The sequence below is a fragment of the Vidua macroura genome, chromosome 15, assembly GCF_024509145.1.
Source record: "Vidua macroura isolate BioBank_ID:100142 chromosome 15, ASM2450914v1, whole genome shotgun sequence".
Lineage (NCBI taxonomy): Eukaryota > Metazoa > Chordata > Aves > Passeriformes > Viduidae > Vidua > Vidua macroura.
In genome coordinates, this window is record NC_071585.1 from 14590448 (window position 1) to 14602722 (window position 12275).

Genomic DNA, 12275 nt, shown 5'->3' on the forward strand with positions numbered 1-12275 from the left:
GTTGGGAGCATCCAAGATTTTACAGGTAGAGACAAAATACAGTCCTCTTCCTGAAATTGCTCTGCCCTCAGGCCTTTAGTCCTGAATTGCTAGCTCCTAGGAATAGCACAATTATTTAGTTTTCCAGCAGTAAGTTAAAAAAAAAAAGAAACAACAAAACAAAAAACCCCAAACACTTTCCTACTTCAGATCCTTCATCTGTTAATAAACCCGAATTACCACATTTCTTCTCTGCTATGAGTTTATCCAAGAATAAAAAAGTAGTCACCGTAATACTAAATAGACCAAACTTGCTTAATACCAATTGTCTTTAGTCATTCTATTTTCCATTAAGGTAGGTTACAACCTAGCAGTCCTTCTGTTGCTGTATTAAGCAGCTGGACAAAGAAATTTTGGTTAATAGTTAATGACAAAGTGTCCTTCCAGAGCTATTCACAGCTGAGTATCTAAAAATGGGCACAAGCAGTAAGAACACGCCATTAGGAAAAAGTATTGCAACAGCAATGTCATATTAATGTTATTTCATTAGAATTTTTAGGTTGGTATCTCACATTAACTAAAAAGCTTGGCAAACAAAACCCCACAAGTTCACAAACATGCACTTTGACTGAAAGCAAGTGTTCTTTTGTGAAACGAGTCTGGTCAATTAGAGACAAATTAACTTTCACATTTCCAAGCCATGTTTATTTGTGGAGGATAATGATGTTTCCTTTCCTTTCATAGGTATCCCTTTGTTAAACTGGTTCCTTCAGGAGATCAAGTAACTCTTGTCCTAAAGAGGTAACAGGAGCTGTTCCATTTGCCTCAGAGACCCAGTTTCTGGTTCCTGACCACACAGAGATGGTAATTTCAAATGACACCGTGTATTTGCAACAAACAAATTTCACAATGGCTCAATATGGGCACTATTTATTTATTTACTCACTAATGGTAAGATCACTGGATTTTTCTGAGCTAATGTCTGCAGATACAGGAGTTACAGTTACTGTGTAATTAACAAAAAAACAACACTGGCAGTCTGAAGGCTGAGACTGCACTTGCCAATTAGGAGTCTATTAGCACTACGTTTTCAAGCTGTCTCAAGAAATGCAATCATCTGTTTGGTAGCAAGGAAAGCTAGAACACTGTGATAGAAGTTAACTCATTTAGACAATAACTACCTCTGAACAGAGTTCCCCCCCTCCCACTTCATATGATCATATAGAGAAACATTTTAAATAATTCAGTAATTGTCAAAACAAGGAATAATTAAAAGTGACAGCAATCTTTAAGGTATCAGCTCTATTTGTAGATGTAAGTTACCAAGACTAATTTATTTTTCAGAAGATGCATTCACCTGCTGCAACTCCAATAAAATTATCTAAGGTTATTAAAAGACTTCTTCTCTTCACATCCGAAATGATCTTAGAGAATCTTTCAACTGAGTAGTAGTCTTGGGGAATGCAAAACAAAACACACACCTCCAAAAAATCACACAGGGAGGTATTTGTTTACTAAGTATAAAGTAATGTCTTGAGAGGAAACACTGAGCACAGCCTGTAACCTACATTAGGATGATTCTAAACAGCTTGACAGGATGGGGAGAATAACCACTAAGAAACATATTTACTGCTCTGACTCAGAATGGAGTAGAGAAAAAAACCTCCCTAACTAACTCCCAATAGGTCTCATTATTATTACAACAGATTAAAAAAAATGCAGGCCAGTCTCATTAAATAAGTTGAATATACACTAATATTTCTAATTGTATCCCAAATGAACCAGTTAATATCTATTAAGCATGCAGTCAATATTGAACTGGTCAGGACAAGACACACCCTTTGGATGAAGGGACAAAAAAAGTTCAACAACTTTGAGGTGGTTTCCTTATAACCCCTAAATAGACACTGACAATACTGGTGTCATAGGAGTTTCATTCTTAGTGGAAAACCAAACACCTCTAGAAAGATGTAATCTATTTAAAGTAACAGTCTACACAGAATACCCACTTCACCATTCTGATATAACCCAAATATATACCACCAGTATTTCTATTGCAATAAGCTGCAGAAATTGAATTGAAAGCTTCTCATGTGAAGATCTGTTGGACCTTGAGATCAATTTGAGCCTGAATCACTCAAAGTACCACCACACAAGACACAAATCTACTTCAGTTCATATCCTTTCTCAGAAGTTTGTGACCCAAGAGTGGAACCAGAATATTGATGCTTACCTTCCCCATCACAACAGTGATACAAACAGAAAGACTGGCTTGGGACTTTTAAGTTGTGACATATGAGACAAGAGAACAACTTTAAATAAATTTAAACTTGCAGCTAACAAACCACTAATGGTACAGTTTTAAATAACAAAAATATGTAGAAATGTCTTATCATGGAAAAAGGCATCACAGCCAACCTTCCTGTCCTTTCCCCATCGCCACAAGTGTTTGTGGTGCCATGAGCAGCTGTTTGTAAAACATGTGACCAAATCAGTTATGAGCCCTAAAACCAAGGGGGCTCTTTCAGCTGTTATCAGAAAGAGAGCACAAGCAAATACTGAACCACACACCAACAGCACAAGGAAGACAAAGACAGGAAATAGCCAGGTATAAAAATGAGTTAGTTCTCTCTTAGAAGAAAAATAATCTTCGAGCTCTTCAACCTGCTTGTGAAATCACATGCTAAGGGTGTACTGCACTCAACTTGTACTTTGCCCCCAGCCACTTAATTCTTGCCCAAATACCATTCCTTCCTTTATGCCAGTACAAATATTTGTGTGACGATGGAGTTAACTATACCAGGGAATCAATCCAGTTGAGAACTAAATTGGCAAAAACAACTGGTTAGTCAGAGATTCTCTCATCAAGCAGAAAGTCTGCAAGTGCCAGCAAAGGGAGAGAAGTGTGCAGGCTGTGGCAGACAGGAGGCTGTGAAACCTCTTTCACCATCAGCCTACGCTTACACCAACTGTGAAACTACAAACTCTGATTTCATGGCTTGGGTTTTGTTTTCTTTTTGGTGAAAGTGCTGACTGTGTTTGAAATTTCAGGGCAACTACAAGGGGAGATTAACCCTGTTCCAATGTCCTCCACTTACATGAGAACTTTAGGTCCCTCTCCTCTCCTTTCCCATTTCAACACCGCTTCCTCAAATGCGCAACACAATTGTATGGCAAATAAGTTTAGGGAACTACTCTAACCCAAACAATCTAAAAAGTCCTTTTGGGAGAGAAAGAGCTTCCAGTTGGGTCTGTTCCTCTTTCCAATTCCTCACGCAGCAAACCAAACACCATCATTACAGAGCACACAATGCAAGAATAAGTAATGAATACACTAACTGGTACTGAAAAAATACTCAAGAGTACTCAGAGCACCACAGCCTATACAGCTTTCTGGAAAGAAGTAAGGTACCAACTTGTAACAATTTCACATGACCTTACCTTAGCATATCTTAGAAATAAATGAGTACACCCCAGTTAGAATCAGATCTTGTTTCACAGAGGCGGAAGAGAAGGACCATTTTGTTCTGGAGAGTTCTGCTCTTCTACACAACTGCTCTTTCTAAGGAGGCTACCAAGCATCATTCAAGTTTTAGATGTGTAACAGCTCTTCATTCCAAATGGAACAAGTAAATAAAGCTCCTGCTCCAAACTGAAACACGACAGCAGCTGTCAATCCTTGTGTCTAACTGGGTCCATATTTGACCTGTGTCAATAAGACCCAGATCACTACAAGGAGCTGGAAAAAGACCAACTGCAAATCTGACTATTTGATTGACTTGGTACATTTGCCTCTAATTCTGGTTTTCATTCTCTTGCCCTACATTAGTTTTGCCTTATAAATAAAAAAAAATGAAATAAGCATTTAAACAAAGTCTGTGATACAGCCAACTTTCAATAAAATGTTATGCTATTGTACATCTTTATATCAGTAAAAAAACTATTAAAGGGAACAGCTCTTCTCAAGGAGTTTCCATTTCCTGCCCCTCTTCTTTAAATACCATCTCAGTTTAAGTTCAGAGCACACAGTGGTAATTTGGAAGCTGAAGTTCCTCATCAAGCACATACCAGCAAAGTATTTGAAACATACTTGAAGCAACAGGTCAACAGGCCAGTCACACTCTCTATGTTGGAGATGAGTTCAAATTGGAATTCTTGTATTATGACTTTGGACAAGCTGTACTCACACTTCAGAATAAATCAATATTCCAAAAGTTCCAGAATGAAGCATAAAACTCTCAATCATTACATTTTTGTGTTCTTCATCCTGTGAAGCAATGCTTCACTCATTCTGCAGTGGCTCATCTTTGTTTTTAGAAATAAACATCATTTTCATGTAAATACAGAAATTAATTTAACACTTGAAATGAATGGGGACAAATATAAAAGAATCAGATCAGCATTTTAAGATTGTATTTTAGGGCAACTGCAACACTTTAGAGTTGCACACTGAAATAGCAAAGCTTGAGGAGAGAAAGCAGTAGTGTGACTGACGCTTTGGAAGTAATTATACCTTCTATAAGAAATAATTATGTAAATCAGCTAATATTCTGTAATACACTAACTGGCAACACAACCAAGAGGAATTAGCATAGAACTGAGTTAAGCACCTTGATCCTTTTGACCACAGTTGCACACAGTGATGTAGGTAAGGCTCTTATCCTTGACAGTTTCATGCACTCCCCAAGCAGGAGCCCAGTCCTGCTTGGCAAGGACACACAAAGCTCTGCTTTAGAGACCATTTCAAGAACACAGAAGTTGTCACACATACATCACTTAGATTCCTTGAAAATACATAAAGCCAACACCTGAGCTAGCCTTACACAACATAAAACAGACTATTGTCAGCTACCACAGGGTGTAAAATGGCAATAACACATCTGAAAGAGCACTAACAAAAGCACCACTTGGAGTGAGCTGATGAAACTGTGTGCTTGGCCACAACTACCTTATGCCAACTCTTAATAAATCCATCAACTTGTCATATTTGCCTGTTTGATGGATTACTCCACCAGCTGAATATTCAAACAAGAGAACACTGTACCTATGTATGTGAGATAACAGAGCATAATACTTTCACAGATGCTTATCTCCCATACTCAATTACATGGCCCAAAGACTAGAACCCTTTTTCTTCCTTATTAATATCAGCAATTTTCTATAAGTTTTTTAAAGGGAAGGAGGAAAGCCTGAAGAAGTAACTTGCTTTTACAAGTACTTGGCAGACACAGCCATGCCTGGCTGCAGAGCCAAATGCTACGTTCAAATCCAGTCCTCCTTTGTATTGCCAAGACTTTCTTCTCTCTCTCAGCTCTCTGGTAACTAGGCAGAGGACAAACCCTTCCAGGGCTGAAGATAATCATCATCATCTGGCTTGTAATAATAATACAAAATGCTGTTCTTAAAGCAGTTATCAGCAGGGCACCTCTTTAGCAGCAATAGGAGAATAACTCATGCAGTGAGGGTTAACTAACTGTCCCTTACATAAAGCTGTGGAAGTGTTCACTGCCCTGAAGATCTTGCTTATGCAAACCAAAATAAATCTTAAATATAGAGAAAACTAAATGATCCTGGGACTGAAGCAAAGGAGTTTACAGGAGATTCAGACAGCAATGGACAAATGTTAGACAGTCATTTACCCTTCTGCTGAATATATTTTATGATGGATCATTTACAATAATCCCTGCTATTACTGAATGAGCAAACAGCATTTCATTAAAGAGCTCAGGAGTCTGGGTGGACAAATCCATGGACCACAAGAAAATCGCCTGTAAATAAGATCAATTACAGGTACATTAAAAAGAGAAAGCAGTTAGGCTGGAGGACTGAAAACCCTCAACTAAGGATACATGGGATCCTGCCTATTTCTGGGGAAAACATGAGCATTCCAAAGGCAGAGAGCAATCAAAAGTCAAAGGTCGGTAATTGTAGGGTAAATGACTGGGGTGCATTATCACATTAATATCCTGCAGACATAGCATGAGGTAGAAGACAGCAACATGAGACTGGAAGTCAACAAATGCAGATTTTTAACTGTTACCAGCACAATGTGACTTGGTTTACTTGACAGAATTATCTTACCAGCTTCCCTCATCTGTGACCTGGGAGTGAAGTGTAGGGTCTCATTATGTGCTTTAGGCTACAACAGCAAGAAATTGCAATGACAATAGAAGCAGTAATTCATGCTATTTTACCAGTAATTTACACTCCTCTGTACAGATTGTACAATTAGAAGCACTAAAGAAAACATGCTATTTATCAACCAGAACTTCTCCCCTGCCTGGTTCTATTGGAGCTCAGACAACAGCTCCTTTAATCCTTCTTTTTCCCCAAACACTAAAAATCCTTTCTCTTTGCATAGATGTAGCAACAGAATAAATAATAGAAGACCCAAGTGCCTACCTCTAAAATAAATTTTAAGGTGTTATAATGCTTCCTTATTACAATCAATTCTAAATAAGACTATTTGCTCTCCATTTAAAAAGAAATTAAACTATTACATACTGGGCAATTCATCAAGCTTGTGAAGCAGATGGAAACAGCTCTGCAACATAACGGAGTGTAAACACGTTCCTGCTGGGCCATTAGAACGGTGTGGCTAAGAGCAGTAGTAGCAAAGCAGGGCTCAGTTAGGTGGACAAAACTGAACTGGAAGGAGCATGGCACAAACAGGAATATGGCAACTGTCATATTCCTATTACTAGCAAGAAATTCACAGGCTCTCTCCTTTTAATTTTTAAGTAAAAGTAAGTGACAACTACCTCACTCACCTGAACTAATGAACATCTGGATAATACTGTCCTAACTACATTCAGATCTGTCACCTTCATCCCTTTCTTATCCTTTGATGTGTGGAAAGGTGCTTTAAAGGAGCTCTCACATTAAGGTCATGCATGCAGAAGATCACAAAAGCTAAGAATGGCAATGGAATTTTAAAGAAAGTGGCTGTAAGGTCTCACCACACTGTTACATGGGCAGCAATCTGATCTCAATGGGTCCAAAGGTCTTCCAGCCTGCCTGCTGCATGTCCTACATTTCTGTGACAGAAACCAGGCAGCAAAAATGTTAACATGACATATTAAGAGAGAAGTTATTGCAATGAGGAGTGCAGCTGGCCTTGCTACCTATATATACACAAACACTGTGCTCTGCTTTGAGCTGAACCCCCTTGTGCAGGGTAACAACATGAGGGAACCTTTCAGTAAAATAATCAGCAGTTTCTGCTTCAAGAAGACGAAATTCAACAAATCTAAAGTGAAATGATGGTCTGGCTTTTGAATTTGGCCACCAGACAAAGCTGATATCCCCAAGTTTATGACAAGCTAAAACCTGTTTTAACAGGAATTTTTAATATTCCTTGGATGTTTTGTTTTTTAAAGCCATGGGGTTTTCTTTGTAGACCTCTCCTAGAAATCTCACAGGGAACACAAAGCACAACATGTACTTGTCCAGTAAGACTTAAAAGTGAAGTTACCAAGTTGCACACCACTCTGTATTTCCGCAGCCTGGACTCCTGAACTCCCTCTCAGTGCCTACAACAGCTTTTGCCAGCTCTGTTATCATATAGTGAGGACAAACTTGGTTAAGGCCCTTGGTGATTGGATTATCAAAGTACTGATACACCTGTACCAATAAAAATATGACTTTTCTTGTGTAAGCTGCTTCTACACAGTACCAGGCAGCCTGCAGATCCTTAGTCTCACACAGCTCACAAGCAGTAAATGCAACACTTGGCCTCAAGTTTCATCGCAACTGCAGAATTGTTTCAGAGCAGGCATGGGGTAACCTGAACTCTGCCATGGGTGCCACAATATCTGGGACTGCTCTGACCAGAGCATCCAGACACAAAGCTGCAGATCCCCTGCTGCAGCAGAGCAGTGGGAGGGAGGGAGGCCAGACTCCTTCCCACCTGCCAAATGTTCCTGCAGCTCACACTCCCACCAGCAGCTCCAGTGTGTGACATGTGCCTCTGTGCTCTGTCACAGCAACTGGCCACCTCCTGCCTGGAATGCTGAGGCAACACAGTTACACCGCAGCCCTCAGCTAAGCCTGTGACAAAAGAGAACCCAACAAGAAATCTCTGACATTGCCTCAGGAGTGACTCAGAACTGCCACCTGACTCACCAACTTTGCACCAAGCACCACCCTGGCCTTGAGCCATCAGAAACCTCTGCCATTTAAACAGTGTTCACTGTCCTGGAGCCAACGAGCTGAGCACAGAGGGCTGCATTTATTTTCCAACTGTTTAGTTTACTTTCCAAATTCAGTTTTGAATTACTGGGGAAAAAGAACCCACAGAAGTGAACACAAAAGTGAAAAGCTGCCTTCTTAAGTTAATCTATTCATATAATAATATGTAATAGAATTTACATCAGAAGAAATAAGACTATGTAGACCTGCACCTTCTAAACTATAAACCAACCAGAAATTCAATATAATTTCACACACTTGAAGAACTCTTGAACACACTGCAGTACCCATTAAGAAATTGGAAGGTGTAAGAATTTTAACAGTTATTTTGAAATTGCAAGAATAAATCTCATGATAAGTAGATTTTACTAGGTACGTACAGGTTTTATTAATTATTTGATTTAAACTGCAACCTTATTTACAAGGCCGAGCCAGAAACAAGGTATTACGACTCAGCCAAACCTAATCAAGGTAGGTACTTAATATTTAAGGGAGGGAGTTGCACTGGCATTGAAAAGCAGTGAAGTTAACAAAGGACAGAACAAAAGGATTCCACCACATCCTAGAACAGTAAATCTAATACTCTACCACAGAGTCTTCCTCCTAAACTTCAAATACAGTAGGACTACCACTCAGTATCTAAAATAACTGTCTCATGCACAACAACATGCAGATCCATACCTCAGAGTTACTAGAAAATGCCACCATAAAAGTAAGAGGTGATTGTGAAGAGAATTACAAAGCAGAATTTACCTGATGAACTTCATTGCCCAATTCCAACCACACCAAAGAAATACAGAGACCAAATACTTCAAAAATACTAAATATAAATTTGAATTTCCCATATGTATTTTGCAGTTGCGGACTTATTTTTTGGTTCTAAGACTTTGATTAATGTTAACAGCTTACCATTTTTACCTGGGTTTTAATATTTAAAGTAACTCACAGCTGTTTATCATCACTTACAGAATCAAAGTATCTGAGAATTGTGTAAGAAAAGTCCTTCATGTTGAAATAGCTGACCTAACCAAGCTCTCAACCACTGAAGCAAAAATAAGGATAACAAAATAAACCCCAGATGAGTAAATTGAAACTCTGAGATAAGTATCAGCTGAATATGGAACCAAGATGCAGAGCTCAAAACCACTATCAAAGCCATCAGGGTTTGAACTAGGAAAATTTCAAGCAACTTGCATATTTTCAAAATCCTCATATAATCATAGTCCCTTTTTAAGGAAAGAAGAGCAGTTTCTTGTTGAAGTTCAGTATGCTGCTGCCACAGCATCAGCTGTTATTTATGAGGCAGATTATATTATTTAGCTTCCTCTGCAGAGAATTTTGTAAGTCATGGCCTTAAGACAGAAGACATTATGACAAATCTGCACCACACACAATGGGACTATTGATCCTGATGTCTCTAAATACTATTTACTCTGCAGGCTCCACCTTCCTTCTGCCCCTCCTCCCCTCTTTTAATAAACAATCTTCTTTATTTGGATAATGTTATTCCCAGAAAACTGAAGTGTATTCAAAAAAACGTTTATTATTATTGGAAATGTTCACTTCTTGCACCTGTTCTGGAAGTAGAATGTGTTTTCCAATTCAGATTTTGATCTACTGCTAGACTTACTAAGTTATAGCCTTAGAAGTAAACATTTTAAAAACAGTGACAATATTATAATGCTACAGGGATCATTAATCCTACAGACAAAAAAAGTACACAAGTAAAACTTAGGAAAAACTTTATTTCCCTGAAAGGTCCTGGAACTCAAGTCACAGTTGTACTCCTAAATACCTCATCTATCACATTATTAAAACTACTTTACCCCGGGCTGACTTTGTATACAAGAAGCTGTAAAAAGTAAATAACTTCCTCAGGACAAGACTTAATCACAGTGGTTTTTGAATGTCATCCAAATCTTGGCCTAGAAAAGTCTCAGTCTAGTACAAAGCACCTTGAACAAAACAGTTGATTATCATGAATAAGCTGACACTTCTTTCCAGTTTGCCATCTTTAAGCCCATACATCACACAGGCCCTTTTAAAAGCTGTTTGGAGAAACAAAAATTAAAAAAAAAAAAGGTTTAAAACAGAGCCTCAGTTTTGAAAGACTTTTGACTTGTAAGGGCAGGTACAACTGTTTGTCATTAACATCATCTGGGATATACCAATCTACAGACTTTCAGCCAGTTGTTCCTCTTAGCATTCCACAATTCATACAACACAGAATGGTTTGGATTGAAACATAACTTTAGGGAGCATCTAGGCCAAGCCAGGAGCAGGGACATCTTCAACCCACTGAATTATTGGGGTTGGGAGGGGGCTCTGGAGACCATCCAGTCCAACCCCCTGCTAAAGCAGGTACACCTGAGCAGGTTGCACAGGATCCCATCCAGCCCAGTTTGGAATATCTCCAGAGAAGGAGACTCCATAACCTCTCTGGACAGGCTGTTCCAGTGCTCTGTCACCCCAAAAGTAAAGAAGCTTTTCCTCATATTCAGACAGAACTTCTGTGTTTCAGTTTGTGCCCACTGCCCCTTGTCCCATCACTGGGCACCCCTGAAAAGAGTGATGGAGAAGTGCTCCAAGCTTTCCCCTACAGACTTACTATTTGAGGAGAAAAAACAACCTTTGCTAGGTTCTCCACCATACCAAATTTTTCTCATGCCAAAAATGAAGGAGTGGCTGACACATACATCATGCTCTCCATCTACAACACAATGATCACGACAACCAAGTCCATAGACAAGTATTCAGCAGAAGGACGCTCTATTCAAGGAAACAAACTTGTAAATATCTGAGCTATTTAAATGTGTAAGGGATTCGAATGGGCATCTCAGCCCTCTACCACTCTGAACGGTCCGGGATTGTGAGTCAATGGCAATGGCAGGCAAACCTAAACTCAGGAAGGAGGGAAAGGCTATGAAGAGCATATGGTGACTTGGGAAGCTCTCTGAAAACGTGCAGGTGATTCTTTACCCCTGTCCTGCTTTAGGAGACTTCTCTGTTCCCCCTCAGGGGCCTAAGGGCCGCACTGGGAGCCAATCCAGCAGATTCCAAGGGCTCTTACACCAAACAGGCACACACAGACGGGGACCGTGGCACAGAGAGGCACCCGAAGCTGAAGCACTGATCGCCAAGAGCTGGAAGGGCCCAGATACGCCCGAAAGGGGCAGGAAAATAGCCAGCCACAATGGGAAGGCCACAGACTACCTGAAAAGCAACCCCTGCCTGCCTGCAGCCCCAGAGGGACCACAAGGCCACGCCGGGAGGACGCTCAGGGGCGATCCCGGGCAGTCACCGGGAGACAGGGACGGGAGCAGGGAGAGACAACGGGGCCGGGGTCAGGGCACAGAGGGGGTGTGAGGCCGCCACCTCAGCAGGGGAGGGGCCGCGGCCATGTTGTGGGGGGGCGGGGGAAACGCGGGCCCGGCTGAGGGGCCACGGCCAAGCCGCCCCCGGCCCCCTGCGCGCGCCCCGCCGTACTCACGCCTTGTCCACCAGCTCCCGCACTTTCCACATGTTCAACATGGAGCCGACCGCCCGGAGACCCGCCCGGCCCCGCTCCCTCCGCCGCCGGCCCCAGGAGGCCCCGCTCGCCGCGCTCCGGCCGCCGCCGCCTCCGCCGAGCAAGGGACGCGGCGCCGCGCCCGGAAATGAAGGGTCGGGTGGCCACGCGGGCTGCTGGGAGATGGAGTCCCGGGAAGGGGGGGCGCCGGGCGCGGAGCCTGCGGGGCGCCGCGAGGGCTGCCGGGAGTGGTAGTTCGCGGCTGTGCGCGCGGGCCTGCCGGGAGCGGGCGTGAGGGGCGTGAGGGGGGCCGGGCCGGGGTGAAATTGCCCGGGGTGAAATTGCGCGGGGTGAAATTGCAATTGACCCGGGTGGGATGGGGTTCTCCCGGCCGTGTCCTGAGGGCTGCACGGGCGCTCTCACACGGCGGGGACACCGAGCGGTTGTGCCCGTCTGGGGGCTACGAACAGCCCGGCTCAAACCCGCCCTCAGACCTCCCTGACACCCCTGCAGCGTGCAGCCTGCGTCCGCAGCCCGGCGAGGCACAAGATGGAAAAAGGCTGTGAAATAGTTGGTTAAAGTCAAAACACTGGCGTAA

At 42.0% G+C, this 12275-nt stretch overlaps 1 protein-coding gene across 1 annotated transcript in view; it reads right to left on the reverse strand.

Moving 5' to 3' along the window:
* CLINT1 (clathrin interactor 1) overlaps positions 1 to 11796 on the reverse strand; it is a 46121-nt gene extending 34325 nt beyond the window's left edge. The window contains exon 1 of the mRNA XM_053991191.1: positions 11660 to 11796. Coding sequence (XP_053847166.1) covers positions 11660 to 11700 — 41 coding nt within the window. The 5' untranslated portion in view covers positions 11701 to 11796. The remainder of the gene's footprint in view (positions 1 to 11659) is intronic.
* Positions 11797 to 12275: the final 479 nt, after the last annotated feature.